This window comes from Pan troglodytes, chromosome 1, assembly GCF_028858775.2.
Source record: "Pan troglodytes isolate AG18354 chromosome 1, NHGRI_mPanTro3-v2.0_pri, whole genome shotgun sequence".
Taxonomy (NCBI): domain Eukaryota; kingdom Metazoa; phylum Chordata; class Mammalia; order Primates; family Hominidae; genus Pan; species Pan troglodytes.
Window position 1 is genome coordinate 220,240,268 of NC_072398.2, and position 20,027 is coordinate 220,260,294.

The following is a 20,027-nucleotide window of genomic DNA, read 5'->3' on the forward strand; positions in this document are numbered from 1 at the left end:
TCTCTACTAAAAATACAAAATTAGCTGGGCGTGGTGGCGCATGCCTGTAATCCCAGCTACTCAGGAAGCTGAGGCAGGAGAATCGTTTGAACCTGGGAGGCAGAGGTCGTGGTGAGCTGAGATCGCGTCACTGCACTCCAGCCTGGGCGACAGAGCGAGACTCCGTCTCAAAAAAAAAAAAAAAAAAAAAAAAGAATATAAGGCAGACCTTGCCCGGCTCTGACCAACACCCTCCAGGGGCTCCCATCTCATTCAGCCAGAACTGGAGTCCTCAGAATGACTTGCTAAGCCTGCACATCTGACCCCAGCCACCTTCTGACCTCATTGTCTTCTTCTCTCCCTCTCCCACCCTCTGCTCAGCCACTCTCTGCCTCAGGCCTTGTTAGCTGTCACTAAGAACCTCTCATGCTAAATGGAATGCCCCTGGGTGACTTTTCCCGCACCCTGGCATCCCCTGCCTCTGGAACACGGCCTCACTCACAGTGGGCTCTGGGGCGCTTGCTGTATGTTAGAAGCTCTCCCTGTTAAGGCCGCTGTGTGGAAGGGGCAGCCACACGGTTGCCTCCTCCACCGTTTCTGTCTGCCTCTGATGGCCCTCTGGCTCCCGACTGCCTGCACGGTCGGGGGGTGGCACAGTGCCTGCAAATCTAAGCCACCCTCTCCCACTCCCTGAGCAGCTCCTGGCCAATGACTGGAAAGCCTGGCGCCCTTGATTTCATCACAGGCTCTGCTTCTGGGGTACACTCCGAGACAGGAGCTTTCCTCTGTCCTCTCCCGCAAAGAGCCGGTTCGACCTGGGGGTCTGGGACGATGAGGGACTGAGGTGTCTGGATACACTCCCCTGTGCGTGGCCCAGGCTGCATCATCTGCCCCCACTGCCTGGGCCAAGCCCCTGCCCTGGCTTTTCATTCCCTTTGGGAATCTGACACGTTCACGACGCAGGTACACAAGCCTTCCTGGGGCCGGGATGCTGTATACACAAGATAAACGGACTTGGGTCTTAGTCCCATTCCCCTCGGGTCATGCTCCTCCTCCACCCAGGGTGGCTACGGTCATGAACCTGACAGGTGTCCTTCTAGTCCATGCTTTTCTATTTTACCGCACATACACCCAGGAACAACATATGGCATTGCTGTGAGGTCTGAAAATTCATCCCAATGCCATTCTGCAATCTGCTTTGTTCACATTTGCGGGGGGCCAACGTTGGTGGAAATAGGTCTGGTTTAACAGCTGTAACTGCTGCACTGTGCTCCATACGATGAATGGACCGTGGCTTACTGGTCCGTACTCCCTATAATGAATGGACCGTGGCTTACTGGTCCATACTCCCTACAATGAATAGACTGTGGCTTCCTGGTCCATACTCCCTATAATGAATAGACTGTGGCTTCCTGGTCCATACTCCCTGTAATGAATGGACCGTGGCTTACTGGTCCGTCTCCTGACAGCGAGGCTGTTTCCAGTTTCTCACAACTGCAGCTGCTCAGCAGCCCTCTGCCTGGAGCACAGCCCCTTCCCCACAGCAGCCTTCCTCCCTGACCCAGAGGCCCATGTCCTCTTCTTTCAGGGCTCTTGCCTCTGTCTGTAATCCTCCAGGTGGGAAGACTGCTAGGTTGAGAGCAGGCTCCCAAGGTCACCACTGCAGCCCCAAGCCCGCTCGGCACCAGGCAGGTACTGAGCCTCTTTTGATTGACAGATGGACGCAAGAGAATAATGGGAGTTGTGCACTAGGCCTTGACCCTGTGCCAGGGACAAGCCAGGATGGCCTGGGAAAGCCCTGGCACTTGGTGCCCAGGGGGCAGAAGAGCAAGCTGTGAATAGCTAGACCTGTCCGTGGGGTGGGCCGAGGCCCTGGGGAACTTCTGGAGGTGTCAGCCCAAGTCAGCTGTGACCAGACACAGGGGCCACCAGGAAGAGGTCGCCCCTGCCTCCTAACCTAGCATCGTCACTGGCCCGAGGAGCAGGTCCACTGCTAACAAGTTCACCATCACTTAGGGAGCCCTCCTCACGCCAGGCACTTCACACCTGGAGCAGGCACCAACCCTTTCTAGAAGACACTGAAGGCATGCAGCTAGTAAGTGGCAGAGCAGGATTCCAAAGAGTGCCTGGGTCATCTGGTTCAGAGAAACGGATGCCCACGCACCACACCCACCAGTGTCTCTCTCTCCTGTAGCCTCTGCTAGGCCAGAGCCAGGCTCAAGCCCAGCTCAGCCAACGCACATGCCTGTTTCCTCCTGCCATGACAGAATGGGGCAGCACAGCACAGGCTCCACCTGGGAACTGGCAGGAGACATCTTCCCAGGAACAAGGCCAGGCCCCAGCCCAGCCAGGAGATTGAAGGTGGCTCAAAACACAGCCCATCTACAGAATTCCCCAAACTTTAATGCTGTGCTCTGAAAAGGGAGGCTGGAGGTTGTGGTGGGTCACAGTGTTGCTGACACCTCTGGCCTCCAGCCCTGCATCCCTAGGCACCAAGTGACCAGGCAGTGAGAAGGACTCACTCCCATGCCAGACTGCTCCTCGGGCTGAGCAGGACCTGAAGTTCTCAGGGCTTCCACCAAAGCCCAGCAAACTTGCGGGACGCCTGAGGGGGCATCAGCAGTCCTTAAAGGCCTGAGCTTGCAACACTCAGGCAGGACTCGGCTGAGGGCCTCTGTGGTGCCACCATGGGGTAGGAGGTAAAGAGAGACCCTGGTTCCAGCCTGGGAACCAGTGGGTGCCCTGAAGGGAGGGGAGGCCTCAGGGAGTTCGGGACAGGAGTGTGCATGGTACTGGGCGGCCCATGGGGGCTCCTGGCCTCTTGGTTCAGGCAATCCCTGAGCTGGGGACACATTCCATCTTAGATCCAAGAGACGGAGGTCAGGAGCATCCCTAGAACGACCTCCCAGGCACGAGGAAGGCCCGGGGCAGGGCCGGGTGCAGCGTGGCTGGCTTCAGTACCCTCGGGCATCTTGACTCCTGCCCTCTGGGACTGCAAAGGGATCTGCGGGCGCCTCTGCTGAGTCAATCGTCTGGTAGGCACTACGGTCCTGAGAAGACCCAAGGAAACCTAGGTGACAGGGGACATGGTGGGAAAGAAAAATGAAGGGTGAGAACTCGGGATGTTCAGCTGAGTCCAACCCAAGATCCACCCCCGCCACCCTCGGGCTGGGCATCCTGACACCATGCACAGAGACAGAGGCAGCAGCCCCAGGCCCTAAACCTTTAGCATGTATTATTCATTCAATCCTGCCGTATCCCTGTGCGACGGGTATTTTTATTGTCCCCACTTTACAGATGAGGAAACTGTGGGTCAAAGGGATGAAGTGACTTGCCCGAGATCACACAGCTCAAAGCTGATGATGCTGGGACCCACGCCTAGGCAGCCGAGTCCAAAGCCAGGCTCCTGGCCCCTGTGCCATGGGCTTCCCCAGGCAGCACGTGCTTAGGAACCTGGGCAGAGGGACATCAGCCCCGGGCCCACGCACTCCTCTCCAGCTCCCCTCCCAGGTACAAGGACACCACATTACCATATCCAGATGGCCTCGGAGGCTGGGGCTGGGTCCAAGGCAGGGCCGTAGGGCTCCGAGTACGCCACATGCCTCACTCCCATCCCCTACTCTGTACATTCATCCCGGGACCCTGAACAAGTCCCAAAGGATGTGGGCCTCAGTTTCCTCATCTGTCCAATGGGAGAAACATTCTGGCACCCCTCGCCTGGGGGCAGGCCCAGGCAGTGCTGAGGTCAGCCACTGTGGGCAGCCCCAGGCCATTCCCACCCTCAACCAGCTGGTGGCAGTCACAGGCCACGTGGGGCATCTCATCTCAGGAGTGAAAGGCAGAAGGCCACACCCTACCACCTCCCTCCACTCCTCTCAAAGAGAGAGAGAAAGGAAGAGAGAGAGAGGTGTCAGAGAGCAGGCAAATGGCTCAGCCACCAGGAGAAGGAGTACAGGAGTTCAGAGAGGGCGTGGGAGAGGGCAGGTGTAAGGCTGGGTGAGTGGGGAGGGGCTGGTAGGCAGGGAAAGTGCCCCCTCCCTGTTCAGGGCTATCTTCACTGAGGCTCCCACAGCCTACACTGGCACGGGCTCTGCCCTGGCCACCTAGCAGTCTCTGCAGCAGGAGAGGGAAGACCCCATGTGGCCGGAAATGGGGTTCCAGTGATGGGCCCCGGTGAGAACAGAGAGGAGACCTGTAGGTGCCCGTGGCTCTCAGGATGGAGACAGCCCAGGGCTGCCCCTGGGAACTAAATGGTACCCCCAGCTGTGCCTGTGTTCTGGGCTGAGAGAAGGGCCCAGCCTCAGCTTCACAGCAGAAGAAGGTCACGGCAGACCAGGACAACCAGGGGACCCCTGGGCTCCTGCAGCAGAGACTAGGAGCTTGGACCTGTCCAGCCTGGTACAGAGCGCCCATGCCACACTCTCCCTGCACCTTCAGCCCTGGCCCCATGGGGCAAGGCTGGCTCACTGAGGGAGAGGCTGGAGGCCAGGCAAGGGAGAGACGGGAGCGGTGAGGAGCTGGCTGGAGGTGGTGGCCTCACCAGCGTGGACCAGGAGCTCACCCCCGCGCTCCCGGTACATGTGGTAGACGAAGCAGCAGGAGAGCGGCTTGAGCAGCAAGCTGAGGATGGCCATGCCCACGCCAAAGCGGCCCGTGTCTGTGAGGCTGACCCGCGGGTAGAAGATGCTGATGTGCACGATGTCCAGGAAGATGGTGGCCAGCAAGCCACCCAGAAACTGCAAGACACACCACACTGATGAGCACAACACCCCCAGCACGCTCCGTGGCTCCCCCACCATACACCGGATGGGAAGCTGTTTCATGCCCTGCTGTGTCCTTGGGGCTTGCGGGAAAATGGATCAAGCAAGCAGGCAGGGCCCCGTTGGGGAGCCGCTGGCTGAGACTGCAGTCTGGGGGCAGGGATGCCGGGGGCCCAGGTCTCGGTTACACCAGAGCCTCCCTCCCCACCCATTTCCCGTCATCTCCAAGGCCATGATGGGCACAAGACTTGGCTCTAGAACCTCCATAGAGGAAGGTTCCTTGGAGTTCACCCAGTCCTTCTCCAACACAAAGAAAATCTCTTCTCAGTCATCCTGAGGCCCTGGCCTCGGCTTGAAGAGCCCGTGCGGGAGTGCTCACTGCCCCACGGGGCCCCGTGGGTGCTGAGAAGCTCCCCCTGTGGGAGGTTTCAGTGGGGCAGGGTCACCTCTACTTCCTAAAGTAGTGGAATGCCCTCTTGACCAGGTCTCCCAGCCATATCCCCTCCCCTAAAAGAGAGCCGCAGAGGGAGGTTACAGGGGATGTTCCACTGCTCTTGCGAAGTGGCTAATCCGAGGCACTGGTGGGACCCACCCCATGGCTTTCCTCAGGGAGATAATGGCAGACTTGGGGTTCTCTATGCCAGACAAGAAGAGCAGCAGGCTGGGCTCCTGAAGACAGGCATGGGCCGGAGCCCAGGAGGCTGATGAACAGGCTTTAGACAATGGGAAGTGGTGGCCCAAGGAAGAGGGGGAAGATTGGGATGGGACGGGGTAGCAGAGCCAGGCTATGTCTTGCCCTGTGCTGCGGCCCCCAGCCCTGCCGCCTCTCCCCGACCCTGGCTCACCATGCTTATGGCGTCGATGGAGTCCCGCTGAGCCACAGCCCACACGCCCAAGGCCAGGATGGTGAAGTTGGCCCAGGCATAGGAGCCTGAGAATACAATGCAGCCCCTGTAGGAAGAGGTAGCTCAGTCCCGTCAGGCGGCCACCACCCCGCAGGTCACCTCCCTCCTGCTCCGGGGTCTCAGGGCCTCCTCCCAGAACATACCATAGTCTTCGAGGCCACCCGGCTGTGTGCCAGCAAATCCCATGGGCTCCGCCTCCCACCCAGACCCTGGATCTGGCTCTGTCCCTGTAGATCCAAAGCACCTCCCTCTCCTGGCAGATGACAGCCTCAGCCACCCTGTGCCAGCGTCCTGACTGCCACTCTGTTCTCTAAACAGCAACTGGTAATGTAGTCAGATGCTGTCACTCCTCTGCTAAAAATCCTCCAACAGTTTTCTGTCCCATTTGGAATAAAATGCAGACTCTTCACCAGGGCCTAAGGGGCCTGTGGGATCCCGGACACGGCCTCGCCCTACTGACCTCCCAGCCACTGCCCTGTGCGGCGGGCGCCCTCTACCCTGACACCTGGCCCTCCTTTTGTCATTCACCCTGAGACTCGAATGTTCACCCTGAGACTCCTTCCCTCGCCCACCGGTGCTAAGTACAAGTTCGTCACTTTCCTAACAGAAGGCCCGCCCTATTCTATTTTTAGGGTATTGATACTGACATTGTTGACTTGTCAATCCAATCAAAATCATAGTGAACACAGATCACTTGCTAGTACCTAGCATGGTTCTGTTTTAAATTAACTCATTCATGTACATTTATGTTAATAACCATAGGAAGGAAGTATTATTGTTACCCTCACTTTAGAGATGAGGAAACTGAGACACAATGAGGTTAAGTAACTTGCCCAAGGTCACACAGTTGCTGAGCAGTGGGGCTGGGATTTGGAGTCTGGCTGGAGAGGCCATGCTCTTGCTCACCCTGCTGTGCTGCAAGGAAGACTCAGGGGGACAGGGACTGAGTCTACCTCGTTTATTACCAAACCCACTGGGCCTTGCCTTCCCCTGCATGCAGCGGGCGCTTCCTAGATTTATAGGACATTCACTAAAGTGTAACATGCAGAAGACATGTGCAAGGCAGGTGTGGAGTGCCATTTGGTTCAATAGGTCTTTGAATAAACCATCTTATCTTTTGCTTTTAAGAAAGCAGGTGCCTGGGTCCCAGCCCAGAATCACCAACTCAGAATCTTGGGGAACTGTGACTAAGAAATCTGTATTTTGGCCCTGCTTCTCAAGGTCGTGAATCATGATGGTTACAATTCACATTACTCACAGCTGTTGCCCTGTGCGCTGCACTTCGAAGTTTGCAAAGTGCACAGGTGAGCTCAATCGTTTCCAGTCTTGGTTTGGCAGAGAAATGTCTCCAGAAGCTCAACAGATTAAAAGAGATGGTAAAGGTGAAAATCAAGCTGCAGTGCTGAGGCCTCACTGTGGGGCAGGCCCTGGGGAGCCCTGATGAGCACTTCCATGTCTCCCTCCCAGCTCCTGCAGGGTGTGCAATCCTTATGCCTATTGTACAGACGGAAATCAAGACCCGGAGAGGCAGAGCTGTCTGGCCCACAGTGACCTGGTTAAAACACGGCAGAACCAGGACCTGACCCGGCTGACACAGACCCTGAGACCGCAGGAGACACACAGATCCCCACAGAGTCACTTACCAGGTTGTCAGCAGCCAGTGACCTAGGAGAATCACCTGTGGCACAACAAGGGGGAGAGAAGAGGTCTGTGAACATGACCACCACAGAGGCAGGAAAGTGTCGGGTGCAGAAAACACAGGACGCCCCTGTGCCTGGCACCTCTGAGGGCCTCGGTAATGTCTGTTGAAAAGGCACACCAGCAACTGCAGGTGGCCCAGGAGTGAAGGAGGAGGAAGAAAGCAGGCCAGGCCAGGGAGGGGCCGCTTCATGCCTTCACCCCTCCCATGGGGCAGCTGACACACACACCCCTTCCAAGCGTCAGAGGCGTATGAACCAGAGCAATTCCATCTTGAATAGGAGCTGGGTAAAATAAGGCTGAAACCTAGTGGGCTGCAATCCCAGATGGTTAAGGCATTCTAAGTCACAGGATGAGACAGGAGGTCAGCACAAGGTACAGGTCATAAAGACCTTGCTGACAAAACGGGTTACAGTAAAGAAGCCGGCTAAAACCCACCCAAATCAAGATGGCCACGAGAGTAACCTCTGGTTGTCCTCACTGCTACACTCCCACCAGCACTGTGACAGTTTACAAATGCCATGGCAACGTCAGAAAGTTACCCTATATTGTCTAAAAAGGGGAGGCATGAATAATCCACCCCTTCGTTAGCATACTATCAAGAAATAACTACAAAAATGGGCAACCAGGCTGGGCGCGGTGGATCACACCTGTAATCCCAGCATTTTGGGAGGCCGAGGTGGGAGAATCACCTGAGGTCAGGAGTTCAGGACCAGCCTGGCCAACATGGTGAAACCCTGTCTCTACTAAAAATACAAAAATTAGCCGGGCATGGTGGTGTGTGCCTGTAATCCCAGCTACTCAGGAGGCTGAGACAGGAGAATTGCTTGAACCTGGGAGGTGGAGGTTGCAGGGAGCCGAGATCGTGCCATTGCACTCCAGCCTGGGCGATGAGAGAAACTCCATCTCAAAAATATGTAAATAAATAAATTAATTAAGTTTTTAAAAAAGGGCAACCAGCAGCCCTCAGGGATGCTCTGCCTATGGAGTAGCCATTCTTTTATTCCTTTACTTTCTTAATAAACTTGCTTTCACTTTACTCTATGGACTCGCCCTGAATTCTTCCTTGTGCGAGATCCAAGAACCCTCTCTTGGGGTCTCGATCGGGACCCCTTTCCTGTGACACAAGGGTGGGAGGCTCCTTTGTGGAATGCAGGGAATCTGCTCTGAAATCAGAAGAGGCCTCGATGGGAAGCGGAGCGGTGGGGACTCACGTGAGGGTGATTTCTTGGGACACTGGAGCTGGCGCACTGTGGGGGGCAGAGGGGAAAGCAGCTGTTGTGGCTGGAGAGAGCGGGCAAAGGGAGGGTAGCTGGGGACAGGTACGGGGGCCTGAGGGCCTCGGGAAGGAGCGTGGGCTTCATGCCAAGTGCAACGAGGGACACCACTGAGACTTTTCTACAGGGAGAGAGCTTGGTATGCCTTATGGTAAGGAAAAACAACAACAAAATCCCCCTGGCTATTTTTCTGGATTTCTGCAATATTCTACTTTTTTCTTTTTAAATTTGGAGACAGGGTCTTGCTCTGTGGGTCAGGCTGGAGTTCAGTGGCGCCATCACAGCTCACTGCAGCCTCAAACTCCTGGGCTTAAGTGATCCTCCTGCTTCAGCCTCCCCAGTAGCTGGGACTACAGGTGTGTACCACCACGCCCAGCTAATTTTTGTTTTTTTGTAGAGACAAGGTCTCCCTATGTTAACCAGGCTAGTCTCAAATTCCTGGGCTCAAGCAATCTACCCACCTTGGTCTCCCAAAGTGCTGGGATTACAGGCAGGAGCCACTGCACCCGGCTACAATATTTTACCCTTTTTAATGTCCTCTGTGTCCTTAAAATAACAGCCTCCTCTCCTGGAACTGGTCTCTACTCCGGGACATCAACAAGGCCCTGACTGGAAAGCACATAGAAAAAGGGCAGATGGAGGCTGGGCACAGTGGCTCACGCCTGTAATCCCAGAACTTTGGGAGGCTGAGGTGGGCAGATCACCTGAGGTCGAGAGTTCGAGATCAGCCTGACCAGCATGGAGAAACCCCGTTTCTACTAAAAATACAAAATTAGCCGGGCATAGTGGCACATGCCTGTAATCCCAGCTACTCAGGAGGCTGAGGCAGGAGAATCGCTTGAACCCAGGAGGCAGAGGTTGCAGTGAGCCGAGATTGCGCCATTGTACTCCAGCCTGGACAAGAACAAAACTCCGCCTCAAAAAAAAAAGAAAAGAAAAGAAAGAAAAAGGGCAGATGGGCTGGGCGCGGTGGCTCACGCCTGTAATCCCAGAACTTTGGGAGGCTGAGGTGGGCAGATCACCTGAGGTCGAGAGTTCGAGATCAGCCTGACCAGCATGGAGAAACCCCGTTTCTACTAAAAATACAAAATTAGCCGGGCATAGTGGCACATGCCTGTAATCCCAGCTACTCAGGAGGCTGAGGCAGGAGAATCGCTTGAACCCAGGAGGCAGAGGTTGCAGTGAGCCGAGATTGCGCCATTGTACTCCAGCCTGGACAAGAACAAAACTCCGCCTCAAAAAAAAAAAAAAAGAAAAGAAAGAAAAAGGGCAGATGGGCTGGGCGCGGTGGCTCACGCCTGTAATCCCAGCACTTTGGGAGGCCAAGGCAGGTGGATCACTTGAGGTCAGGAGTTCGAGACCAGCCTGGCTAACATGGTGAAACCCTGTCTCTACTAAAAAGACCAAAATTAGCTGGGCATGGTGGTGGGCACCTGTAATCCCAGCTACTCCGGAAGTTAAGGCACGAAAATTACTTGAACCTGGGAGGCAGAGGTTGCAGTGAGCCCAGATTGGGCCACAGCACTCCAGCTTGGGTGACAGAGTGAGACTCCATCTCAAAAAAAAAAAAAAAGAAAAAAAAAGACAGATGCCTCGGGAGGGCAGGCAGCTGCAGAAAGAGCTTCCAGAGGGAAGGGACCCAGGCTGAGCACAATGTAGGAGCGGGGCTCGGCCAGGCAAAGTGGGGCCAAGCCCCAGGCCCTGCATGGGTGGTGGTGGGCATGGAGATAACTGAGGTCGGGGTGGGGTGGCACAGATACTTTGGGAGGCCAGGAGCCCCAAATTGGGAGCTTCAACGGGCCTGGTGGTCAATGAGGGCCCTAGAAGTTTACTCAAGGGATTGAGGGGTCAGGCTGGAAGGGAGAGATGCCACATGCCTGGGGCAGAGGCAGCGTCCTGGCGCAGACACGGGCAAGGTTTGCGAAGAAGGCCGGGGTTTCTGGCCTGGGTGGAAGGGCAGAAGGAGCCCTCACCACCTGCAAAAAAGAACTGTGGGCCAGGTCTGGTGGCTCACGCCTGTAATCCCAACACTTTAGGAGGTGGAGGGAGAAGACTGCTTGAGCCCAGGAGTTCGAGAACAACCTGGCCAACAAAGTAAGATCCTATCTCTACAAAAAATCAAAAAATTAGCCAGGCATGGTGGAGTACACCTATAGCCCCAGCTACTTGGGAGGCTGAGGTGGGAGAATCACTTGAGCCAGTGAGGTCAAGTGTACAGTGAGCCAAGATCATGCCGCTGCACTACAGCCTGGGGGACAGAGCAAGATCCTGCCAGAAAGAGAAACGAAGGAAAGAAAGAAAGAAAGAGAGAAAGAGAAGAAAGAGAGAAAGAAGAAAGAAAGAAAAGGAAGGAAAGAAGGAAGGAAGGAAGGAATGAAGGAAGGGAAAGAAGGTAAAGAAAAGAAAGAAAGACAAACTCACTCTGGCAGAGGAGGAAAAAGCATTTCTAGAAGAGTTACTCTTGACCACACACCAACTATGTGCCAGGCCCTATGCCAACCGTCTCACATGACCTTATCTGGACCTCACAGCAGCCTCTGGTACTAGTATTCCCATTTCACAGATGAGAAAACCAGACTCAGAGATAAATTATGTTGATCAAGACTCCACAGGTAGCAAGTGGCAAAACTGGAATTAAATTTCAAACTCGCCTCCAAAACCAGCGCACCCAACCTCCCCGCTGGGGGCGCAGGCCTTCACCTGGGAACTGTTTGGGCTTGTGAGAAAGGTCCACACATGGGGGCAGATGGAATCCAGAGCTGGTGGCTGACATACTTCACCTTTACCTCCAGGGCCCAAGGCCAGAGTGAACCACAAGGGGCCTGGCTCTGTGGCCCAAAAGAAATTCCTTTCCCAGCTCCAAGAGACTAGGAAAATAATTCTGTAAGGACCGATGCACCCAACTTTAAGATCTCGAGACTCTGACCAGGCTGAGTAGTGTGTTACAGAAGTCTAGCTCTAGAAGGAATCTTCGCCATCACCTCACCTACCTTCGTCTACTATTGAGCGCTTCCTATGTGCTAGGTGCCATTCTAAGTGCTTTCTGTATATAAATGCACTAAATCCTTACAATCCTCTGAGGTCTTATTATCCCCATTTTACAGCTGAGAAAACTGAGGCTCAGAAGGAAGTAACTTGCCCAAGGTCACAGAGCAGGCCAGTGGCAGAGCCAGGACTCAAACCCAGGCTGTGCTGTCCAGCCATTAGGCCTCTCCCCATTACAAAGATGGGGAAACTGAGGCAGGAGAGGTGTAGTCTTCCATGGATTTCAATCCCCAGGGGCCTGAAGTGATAAACGGTGTTAAGTTTCTTAAACATTTAGTGTCACCCAGCATCACTGGCACCTGCTTTTCATCCACCCTGGGGAGTCAGAGGTGTGCAGAGCAGATTCGGAGCTGAGCTCTCAGTACTGACCTCGCTAACCAGGTACTCTGCCCTAGGAATGGAGGTGCAGTGAACCCTCATCCCGAAGGAAAGCACCTGATTCAAGGAAAGCATCCTGAAGGAAAGCAAGGGAAAGGGCACCTGATTGAACAGCAGGGAGGCTGGGAGGGTGGGGTGGTCAGGGGCTTCTCTGAGGAAGGGATGGGGGAGGCTGAGGGGGAAGAAGAGCATTTTGAGCAGGAGGGGCGGCACTCACAAAGGCTCTGTGGCAGAAGGGGGGCATAGAACTTTCTGGAAACTGAACAGAAGCCAGTGTGGCTGGAGTGGAAGGTGAGGGGAGTGGAGGAGGGAGCGACAGGAAGTTGGGGGCAGGCAGGGCTGGGCATGAGGACGATTCTGATCTTTATCTTCAGAGCTAACCACTGTCCCCTCCATCTGATAGTAAACCCTGGACCACAGACAGGAAGGAACTTGCTCAGGGCCACACCGCAGAGTCAGCCACAGTGGTCCCAACATCCAGCTTTTAAAGAAGACACCGAGGAAAGAGACAGAGGGAAGGTAGCTCCCATCACCCCTTTCCTCCCCAAAATCGACACCTAACTCTTCCCACTCTGGGCTTGTTTTGGAAATGATCTTCATTTTCAATGCTCTCGCTCCTATGCCTAGACTGTACACAGAGTAGGTCTTTAATAAATGGGCCCTGCAGAGCCCTGGATTATTCCGGAAAGAATGGCAGTTAGCATGAAAGGCTGAGTCCCAGGGGGGCCTCTGATCCGCAGGATACCCTAAGGGTCATGCTTACAACCTATGAGGTAAAGGCTTTTCCTAGCGCTGGAAGGGCCTGTAATATAGAGTGAGCACCCAGCTGGGTCCACACCTCTGCCATCTCTGTTAGGGAAGAAAACAAGGTAACCTGGAAATACTGCAGATCCTTAGCGCACACACAGTCTCCTCTGCGTGATGTCACTTTGGTTTGATAAATATGAACAAAGTTAGCACCATTTGCTCCTCTTAAGCCCCTGGGAAAAGAAACGTCCAGAAGCCTAAGCCTCCCCTGCCTCAGTTTCTTCATCTGTGTAACAGGAGGACACCCAGAGAGGCCTTAATGTGCAGGAAGGCTCCAGGGAGAAACTGAGCCAAACGGGCCCTGCACTTCCTGGCAGCCCAGGGAAAGAGGGGCCAGTAACTGTCAGGACAAAACCACTGTCTTTTGGCCCTGGGGGAGCTTCCTGGTAGCCAAAGAGACACAGGATTCTCAGGTATGGCCTGAAAGAGGAGCTGGAAGCAGGGGAGGAACCTGAGCTAAACGGGTGGCAGGGCCAGGACCTTTCCCAGCTGGGCAGGAAGGACGGACCTGAGCCCCTGGACTCTCACTACAGTGCTCAGCCCAGGGGAGGCCGCCCAGCTCTTTCCCAGACAGGGGTCAATGGGCCAAGGCAGCAGAGGGTCCCAGGATGCTATGCTGGAACAGGAAACCTGGGTGCTGGTCCAGGCGCCAAGGCCTCAGGCTCCTTTCTGCGAAACGGAGGCAGTACCCATTTGTCCCACGGGGGTGCCTCAACTGCCAGAGACAAGCATCTATCTGGACGGTCACTGTAAGTATCCGTTTACTAACTGTTAAATACCTATGTGGGGCAGGGATCCTGCATCATCAACGACAGCAGCAACTCCTGCTACTGACAAGCACCTGCCTGCCATGCATCTACACTGCACTGCCCCTAACTCATGTCATCCGTGTAACTGTATGGGGTAGAACTGAGGCTCTGAGAGATTAAGTAAATTGGCCCAATTCATAAAGCTTACAAACAACAGAGCCCAGACACAAATGTCAGAATCAATCTATCCAGCCAGAGTTTTTGTTTGTTTTTTTGAGACAGAGTCTTGCTCTGTCGCCCAGGCTGGAGTGCAGTGGTGCGATCTCGGCTCACTGCAACCTCTGCCTCCCGTGTTCAAGTGATCCTCGGTGCCTCAACCTCCTGAATAGCTGGGACTACAGGCGAGCACCACCACACCCAGCTAATTTTTGTATTTTTAGTAGAGGTGGGGTTACATCATGTTGGCCAGGCTGGTCTCGAACTCCTGACCTCAAATGATCCACCTGCCCGGGTCTCCCAAAGTGCTAGGATTACAGGTGTGAGCCACCACGCCTGGCCCAGCCTGAATTTGTAACCCTAATTCTAGACTACGTCCTGGACCATGGATCCATCATCCTAGGAGGTAGGGACTGTATTTAACTTCTTTTTACAATGAAGAAATAGATACTGAGAGAGTTCAGAAACCTACTCAAGGTCACACAGAAACCTACTCAAGACCTTGAATGCAGACCTGCCTGCCCCCAAAGCCTGTGCTCTGTCCACTGTGCTACACCGTCAGGATCTCGAAGAGCCGTAGAGGGCAGATGGAAATGAGGAAGTCTAACCTGGAGAAGGAAAGGCTGAAGAGAAACCAGCAGGGCATGCAGACCAAGACTTAAACCCTTTGTTTGCCACTAGAGGACCCATGGCGGGGTAGGACTTCCCAGAAATGGAATATACTCCTACCAGTCCTGTGCAAACACTTGGTGGCCTGTTACACGTGCTAGTGAGATCCCCCAGGGTGGCCGGGGCCCAGGGACACCAGTCAGGGCTGCCAAGGATGGGAGGCAGAGTTGTGCAGCGGTTAACTTCGTGGGTACTGGAGGCGAACAGGTGGATCTGATCCTGGCTCCATGACTTTAGAACCTAGTGACCTTAGGCAAGTCACCTGACCTCTCAGAACAGCTGTTGGCTCTTCTGCAGAGAAGGGCAATACTGCCTGATTCAGTGTTGTTGTGTGGATCCAGTGGTACAGGGAGGTGGAGAGGTGTGGGAAGCGCTCCACACAGTGCCTGTCAGGAGTTCAGCCCTCCATCCCAGCAGTCCTCATTACTGAGTTCTTAACCCAAATGCTACACGACTACCTCCCAGACCGCCAGATCCTCCTCCCAAGGTCTTCTTCCCACAAGACCTCTGTACCCAAGTCCAGTCCTTTCTAAGCTCATCACAATGTCATTCTTGCAGCTCAGGACCTAGCTTCAAGAGACATGGACAGGGCTTGGTCAGGAGCTGCCCTTTGTGCAAAGGGCCTGGGGCAGTTGTTTCTTCTCACCTGGCACCACTGCCCACTCCGGCTGAGCTGGGCAGAAGCAGGCACTCAGCCCTTGCCCAAGGAATATACAAAACGAGGGAGTGGGGAGGGAGTGCAGGCCACAGGGAGCAGTTCCCCACCTCCTGAAGGGCTCTGAACTCAGAACATCCCCTAAGTGCCTACAAGCAAGGAGTCAACAGCTGCCCTCCACAGGGTGGCCAGATCCAGCAAACAAAAATACAGAACACCCAGTTAATTTCCAATATCAGATCATGAATAATTTGTTAATATGTCCCACATATTGCCTGAGACTTACTTATACTAAAAAACGGTTCGTTGTTGATCTGAAATTCAAATTCACCTGGATCTCCTGTACACGACCTGACAACCCTGACCCCTCAGGGCCTTCCAGCACTTCGTTGTCTCTGACTGGTAGCGGCTAACACCCTTGGAGACTGGGGTCTCGTTTGCCAAGTCAAGGAGAGGACCAGCCTTTTCATCCTGGGTACCGAAAGCCAGCATAGCTCATACCTGTGGATGCTCTTAGCCTGTCAGGCCCAAAAAGTTGCTCAAAAAAAGCCCCAACGAGACTAAGCCCTCCCAAAGGACAGAAACAGCCAACGTTAAAGTCAGCCCTAAGCTGGTACCCCAGAAAGGACCTGGCCCTGGAGTCTGATCCCTATGGGTTCAAATCCTGATACTGCCACTTACTCCCTGTGGGACCTTGGCAATTTACCCAGTCTAAGCTGAAGTTTGCTCATCTGTAAAAAGATGACCATATCAGCTTTCTCATAAGGCTGCCTTGATTAAATAACCTGGCACACCACAGAAGCCCATAAATTAGAGCTCTGTCCCTCCCACTGCCCTCACCTGATCCTCTGTCAGCAATTATTTTAAGCAAATCCCTCATCAGAGAAAAGGCAGTTGGTGTTAACCCCACATTGCCTGGAATAGAGTGCATATTGATACCAACAAACCTCGGCTGCTGTCACGTAAATTTCTTCCCAGCTGAACGTGCCATCCAAGCCCATTCCCTTGCTCCAGCCATGTCTCCCCACCACCTTTGACTGGAAGCTTCAGGAAGGTTTGCTGAAGCAAGTATGATTAAGAAGGGAAACATGCCTATAGCAAGTCATAGCACAGATGTTGTGTAATAATAAAGTGTATTAAGCCATTGTTTTGTAACCATCTATTTCTCAGGTTCCTTTAGTCCCAGACACCAACAGGGAGTTAAATGCTTTGTCATTCATGAGTAAGAGGACATTCCTGGATATTGCCTCAAAGGAGGCTGCACTAAGACCCAAAATGGCCGGTTTGGTCCAAGGTCCACACCTTCCTGACCAAAGCTAAAGCCCCTAGCCCCTCTAATGCAAATGGAGCCCAGACACGTGGGCGGCGGGGCTGGGCGGGGAGAAAAAGAACAGCCGCTGGCACCCAGACCCGGACTGAGCTCACGGCTCGGGAAATGAAGACACCACAGGAAGCCCTGCAGCTTTTTCCCCAGTGCACAAAGTTGGGGTTTTCTGCTTTTAAGTAATTTCTGTTGGAGTTCGCGCTTCTTGATTATGAAAGAAGGGCGCTGGATGTGTAAACTTTATAAAACCAACTGCTTGGGAACATCTGATTTCCTTAACCCGACTTAGCAAACAAGGAGGCTCCTGAAACGGTGCTGGGACCCGGGGGGCAAGCCCAGTCCCTGACCCCGCGCGGGGGAGGTGAGCCGCCTACAAGCCCCTCCCGCGCACCTTCCTCCTCCTCCAGGGGAATTCTGGGCGTGCAGGCAACAGCAATGCTGGGACCGGCGCTGCCCGCTGGAGGGTCTGAGTCCGGGAGGGGGCGGCCCTTGCCCTCCGCTGCCACCTCCAACGGCCCCTCTGTGTCGCCCTGCTGGCCTGTGCCTGGATCACTCTCCCTGCTGTGACCTGCCTGCCCATCTCCTTCTTGCGTGGGGTCTGTACCTTCCCTTCCTCCCTACCATCCCTCTTTCCCCAAAACTCCGGTCCTTCCTCCCACCTTCCGGGAAAATGCAAATGTCCCACTTCCTCCCGCAAAGGGGACCCTCCCCCCAGCCCGTCGCCACCTTCAGGTTCACAGCAGGCAGCTCCATCCCGACTCAGGCCGAGGGCACCTGCGCCGCAGCCGCGGGGGGCTCCTAGGCTCCGAACTCGGGGAACAAACTTGCCCGGCCCCGCCCCGCCCGTTGCGGCCACTCCAACCCCAGCGCAGCTCAAGACCACGTGAAACGGGCTGGAGCGGGTCACGTGACCGCCGCTTGGTTGCTAGGAGACGGCGTCGGCAGCTCGCGCCTTCAGCCAAGCTCCAGACTCCCGCCACCGCCCAGGCAGTACCTGGGGGCCGCTGGCGAAAGTTGGAGTTTCTGTCGCCCAGGGCGTATCCTGCCTGGCTAATATTCCAGGAAGCGGACTGTTCGGACTGCCTGCAGCCAGGACAACTGGGGGACCGTCCAGGCGCAAAGTGCTGATGTGGCAACAGCTTGTGTCTCATCCTTGGGGGCACCCTCTCTCCTTCCCACTTCCCTGTGTAAATGGGCTATTTAGGCTACCTACCTCATATGATCCTTATGAGGATTAAATGAGCTAACTGCTGTTGTTAAAGAAAACGTTATCGGGACTGTTGTTAAACCAGTACTGTTCAAGACTTGCTGTAGGGTTATTGCCATGGAGTGAGAGTTTGGGCTCAACACAGAATACAACAAGGACCAAGGAGGGATTTATAGCCAGAGCAGAATAAGGGAGGAGGAATGGAAGATTCCTAGGAGGAGACATCAAGGATGGGGGAGTTCTTGCTAACTTAGCAGGACTCTTGCTGAAACTGGTTTATTATGCAGGCTCAGGCCCAGCAAGGACAGGAAGACACAGAGGTCCAAGGTCGAGGCCTAGTCAAGATGAGGACTCAGAGGAGTCTAACTACGGTTTGTTCTAGGAGAGAACAGTGCCCGGCACTTAGTAAATGGGCAGGACACACAAGCTATTGTTATTACCAACACAAGATGAGGCTGGGCGCAGTGGCTCACCCATGTTATCCCAGCACTTTGGGAGGCCAAGGAGGGTGGATCACCTGAACTCAGGAGTTCGAGACCAGCCTGGCCAACATGGTGAAACCCCGTCTCTACTAAAAATACCAAAATTAGCAGGGCATGGTGGTGTGCACCTGCAGTCCCAGCTACTCAGGAGGCTGAGGCACGAGAATTGCTTGAACCAGGGAGGCTGCAGTGAGCCGAGATCACGCCACTACACTCCAGCCTGGACGACAGGGTGAGACCTTGTCTGGGAAAAACAAACAAAAAGCAACACCTGAGGAGCCAAATTGGTGGGAGCCCACTTTAATCAGCATACCAAAAGTTTTAGAAAACTCTAGCTGAAAAACCATAAGAAATTCCTCCCCCAATTGTACATGAGGAAAGAAAGGGCTGTCTCCTGCCTCACCTGGCACCTCCCTTAAAGATTGTTGACCACCACATCCCCCCACCGCAACAAGAACATTAATCCGCTCTACCTCCAGGTCCCTTCCTAACATCAACTTTCCTTTAGAGAACACCAGCTTTTGTTTAGTGTCACCTAGGTATGGAAACCTTCAGGGTACACCGGAGCACTTGGTCTTATTCCTAGGATGGGGGAAACCAGGTGGGAACCTACAAAACTGCCTGGGTGAGTCCTTAGATAATACCAAGACCCATAGTCTCTCCAGATGCAAAGAAAGGGTTTCTCTGGATGGATGAGGAGAGTTTTGCAGGGCTGCAGGGCCCACAGGCCTAACTTAATGCCCTCTTAGGAGGCACAGATCCCCCCAGTCTGGGGGTAAATTAGAGACCAGCCAAATGGCTACATCCAGTTTGATTTAGGACTGGTTGCTATTATTAGTAGTAGTTCATTATTGGTAATTAATTATTGTTATTAGTAAAGTACTTAGAAGAGAGTAATTTCTCAGTAAGCAGTCAATATTAGAATATTATGTTATTATTATCTTTTTTTTTTTGAGATGGAGTCTGGCTCTGTCACCCAGGCTGGAGTGCAGTGGCGCGATCTCAGCTCACTGCAACCTCCGTCTCCCGGGTTTAAGTGATTCTCCTGCCTCAGCCTCCTGAGTGGCTGAGACTACAGGTGGGTGCCAACATGCCCGGCTGATTTTTGTATTTTTAGTAGCGATAGGGTTTTGCCATGTTGGCCAGTCTGGTCTCAAACTCCTGACCTCAGGTGATCTGCCCGCCTCGGCCTCCCAAAGTGCTGGGATTTCAGGCGTGAGCCACGGTGCGCAGCCTGATCAATTTCCTTCTAAAAAATATTTCCCATACACTCCAGATTCTAGAGGGATTTAATCCAAGCCTTTAGGTATATAATAAAGTTGTGATCACTTTGTAAGGAGAAAATGAAAAACAGGCCGGGCACGGTGGCTCAAGCCTGTAATCCTAACACTTTGGGAGGCTGAGGCCAGTGGATCACTTGAGGTCAGGAGTTCGAGATCATTTTGGCCACCATGATGAAACCCTGTCTCTACTAAAAATACAAAAATTAGCCAGGCATGGGGGTGTGCACCTGTGGTCCCAGCTACTTGGGAGGCTGAGGCAGGAGAATTGCTTGAACCTGGGAGGTGGAGGTTGGAGTGAGCCGAGATCCTGCCACTGCACTCTAGCCTGGGCAACAGAGTGAGATTCCATGTCAAAAAAAAAAAAAAAAAAAAAAAACAACGCAAAACAACTGCTAGGATTAGAGCTGACATTTACTAAGCTGACATTTACAGGACCCTGTAGGGGCGGAAGGGTGTGATACCTTTCCTCACCCATCATAAAGATCACAGCTGACACTCCTGTAAAAAAAGACTGCTTAACAAGAGAAAAGCATACCAAGTTTAGTTAAGCAAAGCTTCATGTGACATGGGAGGCTTCAGAGATGAAGACTTAA

At 53.8% G+C, this 20,027-nt stretch overlaps 1 protein-coding gene across 9 annotated transcripts; it reads right to left on the reverse strand.

Annotated features, from left to right (window-relative positions):
• Window positions 1–2,362: 2,362 nt before the first annotated feature.
• AGTRAP (angiotensin II receptor associated protein) lies at window positions 2,363–17,434 on the reverse strand. Of its 9 annotated transcripts, none has more exons than XM_009448290.5 (6): window positions 17,189–17,306; window positions 7,288–7,322; window positions 6,903–6,999; window positions 5,585–5,690; window positions 4,541–4,715; window positions 2,363–3,049 (listed from the first exon to the last, which is right to left on the reverse strand). In XM_009448290.5, exons 1-6 carry the CDS (start codon window positions 17,213–17,215, stop codon window positions 3,022–3,024), a joined length of 468 nt encoding a protein of 155 aa, XP_009446565.2. In that variant the 5' UTR covers window positions 17,216–17,306; the 3' UTR covers window positions 2,363–3,021. The 9 variants fall into 9 exon arrangements, with proteins under 9 accessions (XP_009446565.2, XP_063642300.1, XP_009446560.2 ...); XM_063786230.1 differs by having other exon boundaries at window positions 4,520–4,715; XM_009448285.5 differs by lacking the exon at window positions 17,189–17,306 and adding an exon at window positions 16,086–16,211.
• Between the last annotated feature and the right edge of the window lie 2,593 nt (window positions 17,435–20,027).